This window comes from Notamacropus eugenii, chromosome 4, assembly GCF_028372415.1.
Source record: "Notamacropus eugenii isolate mMacEug1 chromosome 4, mMacEug1.pri_v2, whole genome shotgun sequence".
NCBI lineage: Eukaryota > Metazoa > Chordata > Mammalia > Diprotodontia > Macropodidae > Notamacropus > Notamacropus eugenii.
This window is the reverse complement of record NC_092875.1, coordinates 176311472-176331670: the sequence shown is the minus strand read 5'-3', so window position 1 is coordinate 176331670 and position 20199 is coordinate 176311472. Positions and strand designations below refer to the sequence as shown.

General features: G+C 39.7%; 1 protein-coding gene across 2 annotated transcripts in view; it reads left to right on the top strand.

The window, feature by feature from the left end:
- The window catches only part of F13A1 (coagulation factor XIII A chain), a 192715-nt gene that overhangs the window by 162957 nt on the left and 9559 nt on the right, over nt 1-20199 (top strand). For both annotated transcript variants that reach the window (XM_072603741.1, XM_072603742.1), the window contains 3 exons: nt 1397-1684; nt 8285-8445; nt 13789-13925. In XM_072603741.1, coding sequence (XP_072459842.1) covers nt 1397-1684; nt 8285-8445; nt 13789-13925 — 586 coding nt within the window. The remainder of the gene's footprint in view (nt 1-1396; nt 1685-8284; nt 8446-13788; nt 13926-20199) is intronic.

Sequence of the window (20199 nt, the reverse complement as noted above, 5' to 3'; positions counted from 1 at the left end):
AGGGAGAGAGGAAGTGAGGGGGAAACAGAGAGACAGAGACACAGAGAGAAAGAGAGAGACAGAGGAAGAGAGGGAGAGCAAGAGAGAGAGGAACAAGAAGAGAGTTGACTTTGAAGTCAAGAAGACCCGGGTTCAATCCTCACCTGTTACACTTACTTAACCTCTTAATGTTCTAAGCAGCTGCCTAAGACTAAGATACCGAGAAGGTGTCCATCTGGCTTGGTGAAAGGACATTCCTCACCTAGGACAATGAAATCACAGGTCAAATCCCCAATTCCCCATAAGCAGTGATGCATCAATGCCACCTTGACACATAAGAGTAAAACAATTGGTCCAGCCTATAAAAGTCACATCAGAAAACCCTGCTGTACAATGCCAGTCTAGGAAAGGTAAGATATTTTTTGAAAAAAGAAAATCTTTAGTGGCTCCCAGTAATGTTCTGTGGGTATCCAAGACAGAGATCCCAGATGAGTTCTTCAACTGTATTCTGGTGTTTTGGGCCCTCAGAAAGCTAACTCAAGTTAACCACTCAAAAAACATAACCCATGGCTCCACCCTACTCGGCAAGATGTGTTTCTTTTATGGAACCAAATAGAAGAGGACTTAATTCAAAGGGAAAGCATAGCCAAAAATGTGATAAGATCCCCCCACAAGGACATCACAGTTCCATGGTTTCCTCTCCCGCAGGTTGCCATACCATCTTTAGAGGAGGGGAACACATACAGGGAACATTTGCAAAGAGCAAACAAACAGGGAGGAAAGCAGGGTATCGGGAGTAGGAGAAACGTAATGTCTCTGAGGCAGAAGTGGAAGGAAGAATGCTCTGCTTGAGCCAGGCAGAAGAAAATTAGACTACATTCAGAAGCAGAACTCTAACTAGGGTGGGATAACTATGACTTTTCTCCAGGTCACCTACTTTAGAGGGTGCTTTCAAAGTTCTTCAGCAGCAGGATCAGCAGCATAGAAACAATGGAGCTACATGCCTAATTAACAAGAATAATTAGATAAAATAAGAAACTACAGGATTTGAGTTCCTCCCCTCCCCTTCCCTACTTCCCCCGCCCCCACATGGCAACCTTTCCCAGAGTTTCTGTCTCTCCTCCATGGGGTGGTATCCTGCTGCTCTTTCTCACCCTTTCCTGTTTGCCCTACATGCACTTTTTGGTATTTTCACCAGGTACAAAAATTCATAATTAGGCTTTGGTTCACAAATAGAGCTAAGTTTTAGTAGCTTCATGTTTCTTACTTCTCAAATGCCAAAAATAGCAGTAAAGAAACACATCTTGGAGAAACTTCTAGTGTATTTCCAGAATTCAGCCCCCGGACAGATGGGTAAATTGATTAAATAAATATCTGGGCCTCTATAACTTCATTATTTTGGTTTCTTTTCCTCTAGGCAAAGAAGAAGAGAGACTTGCCCTAGAAACTGCTCTGATGTATGGGGCTAAAAAACCTCTTGACACAGAGGGCATCCATCAGTTCAAGGCTGATATTGACATGGACTTTGAGGTAGAAAAGGCTGTACTTGGAAAAGACTTCAAAATCACCATCACTTTCCGGAACAGCACCCCGAGACGTTACACAGCTACGGCTTATCTCTCTGGCAATATCGTCTTCTACACAGGTGTTGCAAAGACAGAATTCAAGAATCAGACATTCGATGTGAAAGTGGAGCCCTACTCCTGTAAGTTGGGGGGGATTTTTTCTCAAATTTCTGAGCCCCAAACTTTCTTCCTAGCATCTCATTGGTGATGTCTCCCACTTCGTACTTTCCTAGCGCATGGACACCAGGCACCAGGAAGATAGCTCACTCACTTGTTGTCTAGATCAGCCTTTTTGGTCTTCAGTCTCCAACAGAAAGGAATGAAAATTCAGATATTGTGCCTCAAGAATTCTGTGAACTGAGAGATTAGGTGTCTCCTGGGGGTTAGTATATTTCTCTAGAGAATCTCTTTGCCCACTTAGGAAAGGAGATATGTCTAATGGACACCTTTGGGAGAATCTCAACTGCTGTGAACCATTTGACTTTTGAAGGGCATAATAAGAATTGCAGTTTTAATTCCTTCACCCCTAAAAAAAATTGAGTTTGGGAGGAAGACTCAGAATCTATGATTTCACTAGTGTAAGGACCTCCCAATGTGGGAACTCCCTTCACAAATTCAGATAAGCAGCTGTGCTTTAATTTGTAATTGTTGGAAGTTGCCTGGGGCATGAAGTTAAGTGACTGCATGGTCAAAGTCTAACATATGACAGAGGTGAGACTTTTTGGTTGGTTTGTTTTAAATAATAGTTTATTTTTCCCCTAACTACATGTAAAAATAATTTTTAACATTCCATTTTTAAACACTTTGAGTTCTGAATTCTCTCCTTCCCTCCCTCCCCTGGAGATAGTAAGCAGTTTTACATAGATTATTAATGTGCAATTATGCAAAACATATTTCCATATAAATCATGTTATGAAAAAAGATACAAACCAAAAACATCCACACAAAAAAGGTGAAAAATAGTGCTCTTCATTGTGCATTCAGACTCCATCAGTTTTTTTCTCCAGATGTGAATAGAATTTTTCATCATGAATCCTTTGGAATTGTCTTGTTATTGTATTGCTGAGAATAGCTAAGTCATTCACAATTGATCATTGTACAGTATTGCTGTTACTGTGTACAGTGTTCTCCTGATTCTGCTTACTTTACTTTGCATCAGTTCATGTGAGTCTTTCTAGCTTTTTCTGCTTGTCATTTCTTATAGCACAATAGTATTCTATCACGATGATGTACTACAGCTTGCTCAGTCATTCCCCAATGGATGGACATCCCTTCAATTTCCAATTCTTTCCCACCACAAAAAGATCTGCTATAAATATTTCTGTACAAATAGGTCTGTCTCACCCCCCTTTTAAAATCTCTTTGGGTTGCAGACCTAGAAAAGGCATTGTTGGATCAAAAGATATGTACAATATTATGACAATTTTCATCATAAGTCCTTCAGAATTGTCTTGGAGCAAACTACAATGCTTTAGACATGGCTCTGCTGCTTCCTACCACTTTGAGTTCCCCTATCTTATCCCTGACTTCTCCCACCGTGCTTTTTTTACATACCCTCCTAAGTGTTTTCACTTTGGAAAAATTCAGAAACTTATCCATCAGGGCTCTCATACACCATCTTGAACCTGAAAGAGATACTGGAGTGGTTTGTCATTTCCTTCTCTAGCTCTCCAGTTGAGGAAGCTGAGATAAATAGGGTTTAGTAGCTTGCCCAGGGTCCCATAGCTGGGAAGCATCTGAGGCAATATTTGAACTCAGGTGTTCCTGAGTCCAGATCCATCATTGTATCCACTGCACCACCTAGCTACCATAGCCTATAAATCAGCAGCTCTAGCTACCTGTTCTAAATTGGGGAGGAGGATTTTAAAATTTGCCAGCGGAAGTCCTAGGTTCTGATCATCCAGAAAACTCTGAAAGATTCACTTGGATGTTGTAGAAAGCCCTGCAGGTATCATTGGTCTCCCATACCTGCAGTATAAAAAGTAATTTCTTAATTATTAATGAAGAAAACTATTTTAGATTCCTGTTATTCTATGCATATTAAGAACTCAAGATAAGGTAAAAAGGCTGCCAAATTATAGGATACTTTAGTGAAGTGTAATGAAACTGGTACCTGTTTTGGATAAAATTGTATGATAATTAAAGTTGACCTTTAAGGTCTAGCTGCTTGTTACAAGTTTCCCTAATTTGAGTCCCTTTCTGTTCCACTGATACCTATTTCCAGGGTACTACATTTGAAAAAAAATTAGCTTTAGAGTCAGAGGCTCTGGGTTCAAATCCCAGGTCTGCTAATCTATACTTGTGTGACTGTGATCAAATCATTTAGCCATTTGGGGCACCAGATCCTCTTCTGTTAAATAAGTAAGGTTACATTAGGCAGCCTCTCTGGTCCTTTCTAACTCTAAACACCTTGTTAGTTGTTGTTCAGTCACATCTGACTTTTTGTGACCCCATTTGGGGTTTTCTTGGCAAAGATCCAAGGAAATTTGCCATTTCCTTCTCCAGCTCATTTTATAATGAGGAATCTGAGGCAAACAGGGTTAAGTGACTTGCCCAGGGTCCTACAGCTAGTCTGTGTCTGAGGCAGGGTCTGAACTCAGGTCTCCTTCACTCCAGGGCTGGGGTTCTATCCACTGTGCCACCTATCTGCCACCATTGAAACATGGCATACAGAATTAAAAACAGTACTCTAGATGGTATCTAATTGGAGCAGATAGATACTAAACACTAAGTTGCTATTAATGGAGCCTAAGACTGAATTAAATTGGGGAGCTATTACATCACACCATTGGCTTATATGGAGCTTGCAGCCCACAAAAAGAAACAAAGGAAGGAAGGAAGGAAGGAAGGAAGGAAGGAAGGAAGGAAGGAAGGAAGGAAGGAAGGAAGGAAGGGAGTGTGTGTCTGTCCTTGGTTGCTGAAGAAGACCATGCCATAAGAGAAATGATGACATGACTTGCACTTGACTTTGTTTTGAGTGAAGGAGATCTATGCAGGTCACCAGCCTCACTTCTCCTACAGAGCCATTTGAATCCAATGACCAGATAATCATTAGGATGACTGAAGATGACCCAAGATGAGACAACTGGGGTTAAGCGACTTGCTTAAGGTCACACAGCTAGTGGGTGTCAAGTGCCTGAGGGAAGGAAGGAAGGAAGGGAGGGAGGGAGAGAGAGAGAGAGAGAGAGAGAGAGAGAGAGAGAGAGAGAGAGAGAGAGAGAGAGAGAGAGAGAGAGAGAGAGAGAGAAGAAAGAAAGAAAGAAAGAAAGAAAGAAAGAAAGAAAGAAAGAAAGAAAGAAAGAAAGAAAGAAGGAAAGAAAGAAGGAAAGGAAAGAAGGAAAGGAAAGAAGGAAAGAAAAAAACACCTGTCTTTTTCATGTAAACTGTTATCTAGTTACATCTTCCCAATCCTCTGCCTGTATAGTTCATTCTGTAATTCAATTATAAGACTTAACATTCATCCCCATTAAATCTCATCTCTTTAGACTCAGCAGATTACTTTAGCCTGTCAAGATCTTCTGTCCTGATTCTGTTGTTCAGCACATTAGCTCTCCCTCCCAGAATAATGTCACCCCCAAATTTAATAGATGTGATTTCTGTCTTCATCCTAGTCATTGATTAAAAAAACTTGAAGAACATTACAATCTAGATGCTGAAATGAGGTGGGAAAGGTATTTTCACACTAGAACTTAAACAAGCAGGTCAAAGACAGGTATTTTTCAATCTATTGAAATAAAAGTTTCCCAACTGGAATTGAATGCATGCTTTCCAGATTGATGATTAAAGGGAATGTGTGGGCTGGAATCAGCTTGGAGGATCTGAATAACTTAAACCTTCCAGTGCCTTCAAAGGTGCTATGATTTCAACTTGGCTATATTTAGTTTTCTTTTCTTTGGGGAAAGGAGGCAAGGCAGCTCAGGTCTGTGTCTCCCCTGGCTTTCCCCAGGCACAGTAAGTGATATTGGCAGCAACCCAGCTCTACCAATAGTACAGGGGAGCTCTATTCCTCTTTCTCTTGCCATGATTAATAAACTTTATCTGGAACAATTTCTTGTTCAGTAACAAAATACAGCAGTTACATAACATGCTATTTCAGGAATACTGTTCTCCTGGGCTCTGAAACTGAACCTAGGTTCTTTAGTCCTACAATTGAGGTGACTCTTTACGTGGCACTCAAGGAGTGAAAAGGGTCTGAGTGACCCTCAGATTATCGAAGATAGCAAGAAACCAGGGATATCCCCAAACCTTGAAATCTTGCCAAATGGTCTCACATCAGGAAAACTAGGAGAATTTTTATCATTATTATTATGACTAGAGCTAGCCCTAGGCAAGATTATCTCTTCTGTAGATTCTTTCATTTTGCCATTTCATCAGGCAGCAGTCTAGTTTATCAGCTTCCTTGACAATGGGCCAGTTTAGAATATAATTTAGGGGCTGAATGGTTCCTGGGTTCCATTCACCACTCTTGGTTTTGGAGGTGCCTTAGTTGGAAAACTGATAAGGCAGCCTAGGAGGAAGGATGATGAAGGCAAGTCAAAGCTAGAAGGAAATCCAGAGCCTAGGCACCACATCAGGAGGCAAGGTTATATCCTCAGTGGGCTCAGAATGGAGTCAGAGCTACTGCGTGGCAGAACGAGGAAGCTGTGTATAGAACACCAGGTCCCGATTCAGGAAAAGCTGAGTTCAAATCCAGCCTCGGACATTTAGTAGCCCTGTGACCCTTGGGCAAGTCACTTAGCTTTTGTTTGCATCTGTTTCCTCATCTGTAAAATGGGAATAATAGTCATAGTACCTATTTGTTGTTGTGAGGATCAAATGAGAAATTAAATCTGAAGTTCTTAGCACAGTGGTTGGCACATAGTAAGCACCATATAAATGTTAGCTATCATCATCTTCCTCTTTAGCCTGGAACTCTGAAGGTTTATATGGTGGTTCAGGAACAAAGATATGGACAGTGGAAGGGGTGTGTCTTCAGTTATGAAGAAATTACAAGTTTGGGTTGCTCTTCCAAGATAGAAATGTTCCGTAGTCTGTTTCTAAAGTCAAGTGTTGTTTCATCTGACTCATCCCCTAGGTTTTCCCCTTTTCCTACCATAAGGAGGGCTCATGACGTGTAGCCTGGAGAATCCCATGCTCTGCAGTTCATGAGCTCATCTTCATTTTTCTCCTCCACCCATCTCTCACCTCCACTGGTCACTTTGCTGAAAGGTTTGTCTTTGGGCCTTCCTACCATTCAGAATCCCAAAGTCGTTACCCAATACCTATTATTGTTCAATACAGCTAAAATGAATCATTTGCTGGAGCTCCAACTACCAGTCAGGGAATTTTTTTCCTTCGATAATTTTCATTGAGGAGCACAGTGAAGGATCTATGGAAGAGACAGAGTTATGAGCAGGGAAATGATTGGGGGAAAATGAGTGAAGCAGTTGCCTTCTTGTATTCTGCCTGTAGGTTTGTCATAGGTTGAAGTCTGACCTGAGTCACCCAGCACTGAAAGGTTAAAGGTTTTGCAGCCCTGTATAATGAGGCACAGAGTAGGTTCTCCACAGGAGGGTTTTTGCAGGCATGGGTAGCCATGAATCCTCTTTACCTAATTTTCTCCAGGAGCTTGGGACCTACAAAGGGGAAAGAAAGTGAGAAAGAGAATAAAACAATGCAACAGAATATAGTTCAGTTACTTATCAGGTGAAATAAGCAGTCACCTACATGATTTAATTTAAAGGTTCCCAGCAGTTCCACATACCCCAAAATATCTCCTTTTAAATGGCTTATCATGGATTCCTGAAAACCATTAGAGACTGGCTAAATATTGTCCATTCCCTGAATAGAACATAGTAATTAATATCCTAGGGTTCATTTTATAAAATTATTTCCTCTGTGGAAGAAAAGACTGGGATCAACATGAAAGCATTCAGTTCTTAGAAGGTAGGTGATAAGAGGGAGGCAGAATTTTTTATTATTATTAAGAATATATTTAGAATATTAAGAGAATCTTTATAATAAAGAAAACCTATTTTATTATTTGGTAGAGGGGCCACCCTGGCCACAGCTCCAGTTTAAGACTGGACTAGGATTCCTTCTGTTGTTCCTTTATACTCCAACATTCCACACTATGTCTAAAGTCCCCTTAGCATTCCTAGTTAAAGATACTTTCAGTTCAGCAATTCAACAAAAAAGTTGCCTAGAACAAAGTAAGTGTTTAATAAATCCTTTTCCTTCTTTTTTCCTTCTTTTTTCTTTCTTTTTCTTCCTTTTTTCTTTCCTTCTTTTTTCTTTTCCTTCCTTTCTCTTCCTTCCTTCCCTCCTTTCTTCCCTTCTCACTTCCCTCCTTTCTCTTCCTTTCTTCTTTCTTTCCTTCCTTCCTTTCTCTCTCTTCTTTCTTTTTTCTTTCTTCCATATATTAAGTGTCTTCTATATGCAAAGCACTATGCATTAAAAGCCCTTCTCATTGAAGATGGCCAGAAGGTCATCCTTTTGGGGAAATAAAAAGAATAATTGCATTGTGACTGCCTTTTGACTCAATCCAGTGAGCCTTTACAATTTATCATCCTTTAGTCATTTCACTGAGATCTCCCACAACAAATGCGCACTGCTCCCAGTTGACTTTCTCCTCTTTGTCCCTACCTCTGTGGCAGTCCCAACCTGTTATTTTGTTATTGGAAAGCTAGATTAAGTTGAAAAAGCAACAGGCCCCTTTTCTGGCTTCACTCTTTCACGTGTTTGCTTCTCTTCCTGGCCAGTTACAAATGAGGAGGTGCAAATCAAAGCTGGAGAGTACATGGGCAAGCTGTTGGAACAGGCCACGCTCCATTTCTTCGTCTCATCTCGGATCAATGAGACCAGCAAAGTTCTCGCCATGCAGAAATCAACTGTGCTGCATATTCCTACAGTGAACCTCAAGGTCAGTTCCAACAATTCCAAAGAGGGGCAAGACCAATGCATGCCCTAGTTCTTTGAGAAGTTGGGCATTCATTGATCCCAACTGGGTGTCAGTAACAAGTAGCCCTGTGTGTGAGTGTTTCTTATTGCTCTAAAACCTGAGCCAGAATCTTCTGTTCTTTGAAAGAAATAAACAGCCCTATATATAGTCACACAGACATTTCTCCACATATAAATATGTAGCTATAGCTGGAGATATAAATGTATCTCTGGTTATAAATGTACTTATAGAAAAGTAACTAAAAATGTGATAGATACAGAAACACAGCTCACACTATTAATTATTCAGAATAAATCAGGGAGAAACAGCATACACAAATGAAATACTCCCCCCACTCTCAGGTAAACTCCCCCACTGTGCTCTACCCAAAAGGTTTTCAGCGTCGTCAACCTCCAGTACCTAAAAAGGTACACAAATAGACTGGTTTGTATCAGACCTTTAAATCTTTGCCAATCTCTTGCTTCAACCTTCAGAGTCTGTGGTTTCCAGTTACTACCAGAAATCGTGGTGAAGATTTAGGGCCAATTCCTTCAAATTTTGGGGTGGAGGAGGTTTCTTTTCACACCACCCTCCACAATACCATTGATAGTTCCTAGGAGCAGTGAAGGCAGCAGCAGCTGTGGGAGAGGGGGTGTGTGGGAAGAGCTACTTTCCCATATGCCTTAGCTTAGAATATAAACCAATCAACATTGGTTTATGGATGAATTCATTGATTAATTCAGTTCATTGATCAATCAACATTGGTTAAGTACTTACTGTGTTCTAGTCACTGTGCTAAGTGGTGGGGATTCAAAAAGAGGCAAAAGATAGTCCCTGCCCTCAAGGAGCTTACAGTCTAATGGGAGAGACAATATGCAAACACACATACACACACATACATATATATACGCATATATGTGTACATATATACACATATATGTATATGTACACATACCTATACATATATACATAAACACATATATGTACATATACACATATGTATATGTGTATATAGTGTGTGTGTATGTGTATATTATGACTATTAATGAAGGATAGGCACTAGAATCAAAAGGGGTTGGGGAAGGGGTTTCCTGTGGAAGGTGGGATTGGGGGGGGGGTATAAAAGAAGCCAGGGAGTGGAGGAAGGAGAGAATTCCAGGTATGGGAGACAGCCAGAGAGAATGCCCAGAGTTAAAAGATGGAGGGCTCCTGGCAACACTCAAGGTCACAGCCAGTGGCACCTCACCTATAAGCAAAAGCCCAGTTTTGATAAAGGAACTGAGATTCCCAAAGATAAAGGCACCATCAGATGTCCAGCAGGCATCCTACACTAATGGGTGCCAGGAGATTTCTCAGGTTAGTGACAGCTAACAACTGGCACCCAGATCTTAGACAGGAATACTTCAGGCAATAGTCATTTTTCTGAAAAATGGTGTTTAAATTACAGAATTATTCAAAGTTTCAGATGGAAGCAGTTTTATAACAACCATAACTATAATAGCTAGCATTTAAGCTAGCATTAGAGCTTCAAGTTTGCTAAGCATTTTGCATGTGTTATCTAATTTGATACATACAAGAACTTATATATGTATACATATATACACACATATATATGTATATATGTGCATAGACACACACACATAATGCCAGAATTTTCCTTTTCCTCACTCGTACGTCTAGTTGCTGATAGTAGGCCTTTGTATGTTTTTACAGACTCCTAGTCTCACACATTTGAAGCTGAAATGAATCTTAGAGGTCCTGTAGTCAAGCCCCCTCAATTTTACGTTTGGTATATACAAGTATGACACTGTATATGGAAAGATTTTGGTGATTTCCTTTCACACCCAAATATCTTTAAAGTCCTTTTATGAGTGGCTCCGCGGATTCACTCCTGTCCCTAGTAGTAAACTATATTTGATAGTCTTTGCTTCCACGTCTTTGTTCACCCCCTCCCCCCAAAAAGACAAACATGAACTGGGTAAGTCATTTCTCTGGGCCTCAGGCTTTCCTCATATATAAAATGAGAGTGGACTCAGTACCTCTGAGGCTATTGTCCCTTCTACCTCTAAATCTGTAAAGCTATGAACACTGAACTAAACGTTATAGAGATGGTTAGAGAAAGCATTGTTCTTCACCTTTTAAAGCTTCCATGTAAATAGGTTCTGCTAAATTTTGAAGCCCGTTCCCCCTTGGGGTGACTCCTCTGCATAGCACCCTCATTCCCAGATGGGTACCTGTCTGGAAGACCATAACTCACCCCTCTTTGGCAGGTTTTCCATTCCACACGCATCTCGTGAATCATGGATGATTTTGTCCACAAAAATATTTACTGTCATAATAAACAACTCATCCCCTGAATGTATATTTGTCGAAAGACTTGGGTTTATGAGAGAACCCTACTATTACAGAAGGCACATTTCACTTCCATTTTTTCCTATCAAGAGAATGATAGAACAATATACTTTAGAGAATGAAAAAAAGTAGTATGCCATTAGTGACTAAACTGTTCCCTAGATGGAATTTGCATTAACTCAATGGATTCAGTGCCATCTGATTCATTCTAAAAGTGTTCCAAAGAGGCATGGGGAAAATTGCCTATAAGTCCCAAATCACTGTTTTCTGCTGTATGAGAACTGGTTTTATTCTGACACCATTTTAATGAATGATAGTCCCCTTTGCCCTAAATGAAAAAAAAAATGCCATTATCATCAATTAATATATATTGAACACTTGTACCAGGGTGCCTGGCAACTTAACTCTGATGTATCATGCAGGAATCTGGTTTGGTTTGGTTTGTTATTATCTACCAAGTGAAAAAGATTGGTAGGAAGAGTTCACCTCTGTTTCTTTGAGAATTTAACTGAAGTTAATTCATGATCATTGACCTTACCTGGTAATAAGTAAAGAAGGTAATATAGGAAGCCATCCTTCAATGTCTTCCAGGAAATAAATGTAACCTTCCTTTTAAATAGATGTTAAAATCTTTGCTCTTCCACTATCAGAAAGCCCTAGTTGTATTTTCCCAGCAAGTAATTGATTATAATTGGTTACAATTACAGGCTGATGTAAAGGACAGAAGACAGTAGGATGGGTAATTAATTGCTGGTAAGATATATATGTATGCATCACATATACATATATAGAGCAAATCTTGACTGATTTCAATCAAAATAAAAGTTATTATAACTCTTTCCTCCCCCACTTCATAAATGACGTAAACATAAACAACTAAGATCACTCTTATTCTTCCTCCAAATATTTTTCTTCTGAGCTCTCACGTTCAGCTGCCCTTTACAATAAAGATTTTCTTAAAAGCACACACTAAATGAAAGAAATTTTTAGAAAGAAGTTTCTTGACAAAAGCCTGTAGCCACAATAGTGACTTTCCAAGACACCAAATTTTGGGGGTTTTCTATTGAAATAAAACACTGACCTTGTCCAACTGGCCAAATTAAATGTCATGGACAAGAAACCAATATGTGAACATTGGTGAACTATATTTAAACTGGAAAAGTGCCAAATAATGTTTCTTTTTTTGAAAAGGCGAAACATGTTTGAATGTTATATAGAAAAAATCAGAAACGAGGAACTTTACAAATATGAAAATTGATATTGATGTCACTTTACGTGACTATTTGGAAGCATTAGAGTGACTAAACTAATTTGTAAAGCAGACGCATGTAAAAGACTTTTCTTCTGGATGAGACAAAGGGTTCCTTCATTAAAGGTTTTATAAAGGCAAGAATTCCGAAATACAAGTAGGCTAATTGGGAATGCTTTGCCCAGCAAGAGGATTGAGTGCAAATAAGCAGAAAGCTATGGAACACCCCTTAGACACTAATATGAAAAACCAACTTTTTCTCTTTTTTTTTGCTCCAACTAAACTGGCAATAAGTTAGAGTTTTCAGTGCTTCATAAATACCTTATACTGTGATACATTTTTTTATTGCACCCATCCCACAGGTAAATTCAAAGTACAACAAAATATTGTATTTATGCCTAAACTGATTTTTCTTCTGTGATAACAAGGGGAAAAGCATAATAGAATTTCCAACCAAAGCTGATAATGCTGAACTTGGCCTCACTTTTCACAATTATTTTATTTCTAAGGTTAATTACAACATCTCTCCACACAAAAGTCCTACTCAGACGTTTCATTGTGATGTGGAGGTGACCCTAGGGTCTCTAAGGCTAACCCAGTGAAAGTAAAGCTCAGACAGATTCTACCAAACTTGAAAGGCTTCAAACAGAGGTCCAAAAACAGACTGTACAACCTAAATATGGAATAAAAGAGTGTGACTTTGTGCCATTAGACTTTCTATGTGAGGCTAAAACAATCTCTCAATGCACCTGAAGGGAAAGGGGGAGTGGGGACAGGGTACCTAAAATAGCTGTTTTAGATCATAGAACCCCAGCCAAAAAGATAAATCCCATAGTTGCTGACTGATTTAAAAAAAAATACTTCAAGTTCTGATGGCATTAACTCTTTGGATACTAACTTCTAATCTCAGCAATAGCAAAGGGTTGTGGTGAAAAGAAGGGAGAAGGAAAGAGAGAAGGGAAGGGAAAAGAAGGAAGGAAGCAGAGAGAAGAAGAGGAGAGGGGAGGGAAAAGAAGAGAAAGGAAGGGGGAAGGGAGAAAAAGAAAGGGAGGGAGGAAAGAACAGGGGAGAGAAGTCTTGAGCCTTAATGCATTAAAATGTCATGACTCAAAATACAAACACCTTTTTGCCCATTTATGATTTCTATGTTCATTGTGGTCAAATCAGCTGTGACATCCTCCTGTTCAGCCATGCTGATTTCAAGTGCGTCCTGGAATCTTCAGAGGCAGGTGCAAAGCCGTGTGGAGACTGTCTTCCACTTCTGGCATCCAGCACCTGGCCCAGCTTTGTTCTGCCAAAGGAACTCTGAAATACAGGCTACCTGGCAGGAAACCTGAGAATCACCCTAAGAAAGGGATTCATCTGGTGGCCCTCACCTTTGAAACCTGACATCCCAAGGAATGACTTCCTACCTCCTGTTGACAATGAACAGCCAGCGCTCTTAGCAATTATCCCTCACTCTAATTAGATGTATAGGGTTTTTTTGGGGGGGGGGGGGGCTGGGAATGTTGTTTTTTATTTTTGTTTTTTAAGAAAAGGAGCACCATTTTGAATGACATTTTTCTGTCTTCTTGATGCACATCCCTCAGTCAAAGAGACAAATGACTCTCTCCTCCTTAAGATTCTTCTGACCAAATCAGTTGCACTAAATCTTTAAAATGAAAAAAAAAAGGAAATTTTGTTTGACTCTGATAGGTTGCACTTGTGTTCCCTTTGCTCCTTAGGTTCGAGGACAAAAAGTAGTTGGTTCAGACATGGTTGTTACAGTAGAATTTACCAACCCACTGAAAGAAACACTGTACAATATCTGGATACATCTTGATGGACCTGGAGTAATAAAACCAATCAGGAAAATGTTTCGGTAAGATTCACTCTGATATTAGTGGGGTCACTTCCTCTGTTTCTCATTCTTCCCTTTCCTGTAGCCTAGGAGAAGAAAGGGGGCTCAGGATGATGGGTCAAAAGCTCTGGATTCCAAGGCCATATCTGTCATTTACTACCTGGGTGACTTCCAACGGTTATCTCTCTGTGCCTCAGTTTCCTTTTCTATAAAATGATGTGAATGGACAAGATGATTTCTAAATCCTGTGAAATGCCCCCAGTAAATGAACAAATTTCTTATCTGTGAGGGGGCAAAGTGGAGAGGCAGCATAAGGTAGAAGTAATAGAACTGGTCTCAGAATCAGGAAGATATGGATTCAAGTCCTGTCTCTGATACATCTGGACTCTGTAACCCTGGACGAGTGATTTAATTTCTCTGTGCTCCCAGACATCTTTCAAGTAGAAGAGCATGTGCCATCTGAACTAGCTGATGAAGTTCCTCACCAGGAACTCCTTATACCAATGAAATCACAAATTGAGTGCCAGCCCCAAAAGTATAATTAAATAAAAGCATTATTGATTTCTCTTCCTAACTACTTTAAACCTCTTCAGGGCCCAGCCCATCCTAATAGAGGAAACTCAAATTCTGAAGGTCCTTCCTAGCAAAAATTTAAGGAGGAGCCCCATTTCCCTTTATTGACTATAATATAAATCCATTTCCAGCAGAGAGGGCTAAATAATAATAATAGCAATATTTTTTAAGTACCTACTTTGTACCAGGCACTGTGCTGTGCTTTACAATTATCTCATTTGATACCCACAACAACCCTGGGAGGCAGGTGCTATTATTATACTCATTTTATAGATGAAGAAACTGAGGCAAATAGGATGCCCTCCCTTCAAGTCCTGCCTATACACACATCCTGAATTGTTTCTTGGATAATTTTTATGACTCTCTACTCCTGCACTGTCAACCTGCTTCCTTAGCTGCCCACAAGAAAATGCTGAGTACAGGGGTAGAGAATGAGGTCTTGGAGGGTCCAGCATTTGAGAAAGGCAGAAGCTACTCCAGGGTCCATGGAGTACTGATGGAGCTGAGCCTCAGTCAATCTTCATGCCAAAGTTTATCTGATATGACTATCAGATCCCACAGCGTTGCTGACTTCAAATTCCTTAAGAATCAGAGACGCTGGGAGTCAAAAGACTTCAGATTTCATCTAACCTCCTACCCATTGCAGAAACTCATTCTTCAACATCTCTGACAGATAATCATCCTCTTCTGTTTGAAGATTTTCAGTGACAGGGAACTCACTCATTTCACAAAAGTCTATTTCTTTTTATATTTTTTTAAAGAACTCTGTTAAAAAAAAAAAGTTCTTCCAAAAACTGAACCAAAACAGATCTTAACATGCAGATGCTATGGTAAGAACATGGGATGCAGAGTTAGAAAAGCCAGGTTTAATTCCAGTCCTACTCCCTATTACCTGTAGTAACCTTAGGCAGCTACATGACCCAGTGGATAGCACTATGGACTTGAACTCAGGAAGACCAGAATTCAAATCTAGCCTCAGACACAAACTAGCCATGTGTCACTGGGCAAGTCAATTAAACTCCCTAGGCATCATTTTTTTTGTACAAGTAGTATTATAATAATGTTAATAATTGTTATTATAATATTATTGATATAATAATAATTATGATAGTATTACTGGCATTATAATATTAATAATTTTTATAGTAGTATTATAGTAAGAATTATTACAATAGCATTATAACAATATTAATAATTATTATAATACTATTCATTGTTATAGTATTTTGATGATATTAATATTATAATCATGTTAATAGTAGTATAATCATGTTAATAGTAGTATAATAATGCCTACCTCCCAGGGTTGTTTTAAGAATTAAGTAAGATAGTACAAGGAAAAGTACTTTGCAAAACTTTAAGCTATTAAAACTGAACTGAGACATTTGAGATGCCCTGTGTAAATACTATTATCAATCAGTCATTCAATAAACATTTATTACAACGGCTTACACTAAGCTCTAGAGATAAAAATAAGTCAAAAGATGGGCCCTTCCCTCAAAGAACTCACAATCTAATGGAGGAGACAACAAACAGATATATTTAAGCAAGCTGTATACGGGATATGTAAAAAATAATTAACAGAAGACAGCACTAGAATTAAGATGGGTTGGGAAAAGCTTTCAGTAGAAGATGGGGTTTTAGTTCGAACCCAGGGAAACTGATAGGCAGAGAGGAGGAGGAAGAGTTTTCTATAAATGTGGGAGAGACAGCCTAAAAAAATTCCTGGAGCCAAGAGATGGAGTGTCTTGTTGAGGGAATAGCAGGAGGCCAGTGTCATTGGATTGAAGATTACTCAGTGAGTAGAAAGGTGTAAGAAGACTGGAAATGAAAGAGGGAGATAGGTTTTGAACACCAAGCAAAGAATTGTGTATTTGATCCTCGAGATGAAAGGGAGTCATCAGGGTTTATTGAGAAGAGGGGGTAATATGATTGGACCTGCTCTTTAAAAATATCACTTTATTGGTTGAATAGAGGATTGAGTGGAGAGAGAAAAGACTTGAGGCAGGCAGGTCGACTAGCAGGCTGTTACTTACAGTGATCCAAGCGGAGGAGGTAAGGGCCTGTATGAGAGGGATAACAGTGTCAGGGGAGAAAAGGGAGCTCATTCAAGAAATGTTGCAAACAGAAAATCAGCAGAGACCTTGGTAACAGACTGGATCTGAGGGGGAGAGGTGAGAGAGTGAGGAGTTGTGGATGACCCTAGACTGCTAGCCTGAAACACTGGAAAGTTACTATTACCTTCTACAGTATTAAGGAAGATAGGCAGGGAGTGTGTTCATCCTTTGTTTCCAAAGAAGAGCATGCCATCAGAGAAATAATGACATGATTTGCACTTTGTTTTGAGTGAGGGAGGGCTGTGCAGGTCACCAATCTCACTTCTTCTCCAGAGCTATTTGAATCCAGTGACCAGATATTCATCAGGATGACTGGAGATGACCCAGGATGAGGCAATTGGGGTTAAGTGACTTGCCCAAGGTCACACAGCCAGTGAGTGTCAAGTGTCTGAGATGAGATTTGAACTCAGATCCTCCTGACTCCTGCACTGGTACTGTATCCACTGCACCACCAAGCTGCCCCCAAGGCAGGGAGTAGGATGTAGGAGGAAAGAGGAAAGGTAATGAGTTATGTTTTAAATAAGTTTAGTTTAAGATATTTACTGGACATCTAGTTTAAGATGTCTGAAAAGCAGTTGGGGAAGCAAGATTGGAGGTTAGCAGAGAGGTTCGGTCAAGATACGTAGATTTGAGAATTGTTAACATAGAGATGGCAGTTAAATCCATAGGAGCTGGTGATATCAACAAGTGAATTAGCATAGAAGGAGAGAAAAGAGCCTGAGAGACGTCTACAGTTAGAGGGCTTGATCTAGATGAGGATCCAGCAAAAGAGCCCAAGAGGGAGGGGTCAGTAGATGGGACAAAAATCAGGAGAGAGAATGTCTCCAAAACCTAGAGAGCAGAGAGAGACTAAGAAGAGATTGAGTATTGAGAAGAGGCTATTGGACTTAGCTATTAAGAGATCATTCATAACTTTGGAGAGAGCAGTTTCAGAGGAACAATAAGGTCAGTAGCTAGAGTGTAAGGGGTTAAGAAGAGAGTGGGAGGAGAGAAAACAGAATCATCCATTATTATTATTGTTATTGTTACTGCTGTCACTATAATTTTATTAATTTGCCTCTTGACAGACCTGCAAGGCAGTTTCCGCGTACCTCACCCATCCCTCTCCCTTGCTGTCCTCTTTTGCCCCAGACTTTTCCCTCCACCATCCTTTATATACATGGTTTCCAGACCCTTTTCCATACAAGTCACTTTCCTCTGTGTCCAAATTAGTCAATCTTCCTTAAGGTTTGTGCCTAGAACTGAACACAGTTCTCTAGACATGTGCTAGTATTCTTTCCAACTTTTTGATCTCTAAAAAAAATATACTCTGCCCCAAATGTCTTTAAGCTTTAATAATAGCTTCAAATAGCACTGTCTTTTGGGACATTCTATTAATTACTGGAATTAATAGCTGGCATTTCTATAGCCATTTTACATTGGAAAACACTTTGTAGCAGCAAGCATCCTGACACATCCAGGAGGTCCTGCTAGCCCAGGTTTCTTTGATCTTCTTTTCTAAAAGGAAAGCAACTTTTGAGAGGTCAACAATCTTTAATTATATATCCCAACAGAGAAGATACAAGCAGAGAAATAAAGACCAACAGACAGGGCTTCTAACTGTCTGACCATAACCAATACACACATCACAGATCAACAGACAGATCCAACTGTCTAACCATTACTTACAACATCTGGGTTTTCAAAGCAGGGTAGGGGGGCTCCTTAATGGCTACCCAGAGTCTCATCTGGCACAAGAGCCTTCTTTCAAAGAGTAATCCTACAAAGCAAAACCTCACCTCAGAGTATATATACACTTTTCAGAGATAGAGGCCATTACAACCCTCATGATCCAGTGCCTCATTAACAATTAACAAAAGGTGTGGGCTTCCTAAAAAACAAGCCTCCGCTAATCAAGCTTCTCTTCATGGGCTCCACCTGAGGCCTGTTAAAGGGTGAGGAAGATCTTTCATTAATATTATGCACTTTATGTACCTGAAATATGTGTTAGTCTCACAACTCTCTGAGCTGATACAAGTATTATTAATGCTTTTTGCAGATAAGGAAATAGTTGACTTGAGATGGACAAGAGACTGACTTGTCCATGGGTCATATAATGCTATGTACCATAGGCAGTATTTGAACACATCTTTTTTTTAAGCTCCATGAGAGCAGGAACTGGTTTTGTTTCAGTGTTTTTTGGTGTTTTTGTTTTGTTTTGTTTTGTTTTGTTTTTTTGTATCTCCAGTGCTTACTTAGCACAGTGTCTGGTACATAGTAGGAGCTTAATAAATGTTTATTGAATTGGATTTTTGACTCCAGCTCCAGCCAGGGTCAGTTAAACACTGTTTTTGTTGCTGGTTTTTGTCCATTTTCTAAAAGGGCCAACAATAACATCACAGGCAATATATTGTCTTGTGAGTGAAGTGGATTTAAGTAAGGCAGTTATACAAACTCATCAGTCTCACTCTCTCTTCCAGAATCATCAAAGTCCAGTGGCAGAATAATAGTCCTCTAGAGTGTGACCTTAGAAGGCTTGGGGAAGGAGTTATGGGATTCACTTCACCCTGGAAACTGCCTTGTGACTTGATAACTGTGGGAATTTGCTCAGCCTACTTTGTAGAAATCCTCCTCCTCTGAGTTATCCCTGTGGCAATTGCTCCCAGGCCTCTCTCAGTCCTTGTGTTTTACCATTTTAATACTGAGATTTCCACTAATATCATTTGTATCTCTCAAATGTCAAAACCCCATGAGCTCCCTAGCCCATGCTTACTCCCTGTGTCATCTTAGGCAATTAACTTAAGCTTTCTCAGGGGCAAAATGATAACATTGGACCATCAGAGATATCAATTACAACACTCCCAAGTATGTCCACAACCAGATCAAAATGTGATTGGGAATTATTTAACAAAATTAGTAAAAATACAATAGAACATAGATAATGTTAACATGTGGTTTTCTAAGTCAACATGCTGCTTGCAGGAATCCTTATGTATGATTTAGTGCCCTCCCACTTGACACTGCTAGACTAGATGAGTTTTAAAGTCCCTGCCAGCTCTAACTCTATCTATTCTGTGATGTGCAGTATCAGAAAGAAGAGCAGTCACTTTGGTAATTTTGCTTCCTCTTATTGATGCAATAAGTAGGAGGAAAAAATCATGAGGTTTCTACTTAAAACTGGCATGCAGAAAATATTCAGCTATTCACTTACATACAAGTTGCAGGAAAATGAATTAAATTAAAAATCATGCTCAGCTAGAGAGAGAGGTCAGAACAGACCACCCTGCTTCAGTCAGACACTGCAGCCTCAGTCACCCATTCTCACACCTCCCCACACTAATCAGCTAAAGGAATGTCTCAGGCAAAGGCAAACAATGTTTTCTTTTTTTTTTCCCCAAACAGTCCCCTTGTTACTGCATCCATTTTTTTTCCTTCTCATCCACTATCCCCCAAGCTTTTGATCAAGACTCACCGTCCCCCTGGTCATTATTACAGTATCTAGAAAAAGATCTGTTCCCATGAGCCTTTCCCTGTCAGGCATCTGTTGTGTGGGCATAAGCCTACATATTTGTCTGTAGGTGAATAATATGCCTGCAAATACAAAGGGACTTAATGTATAGGTATAC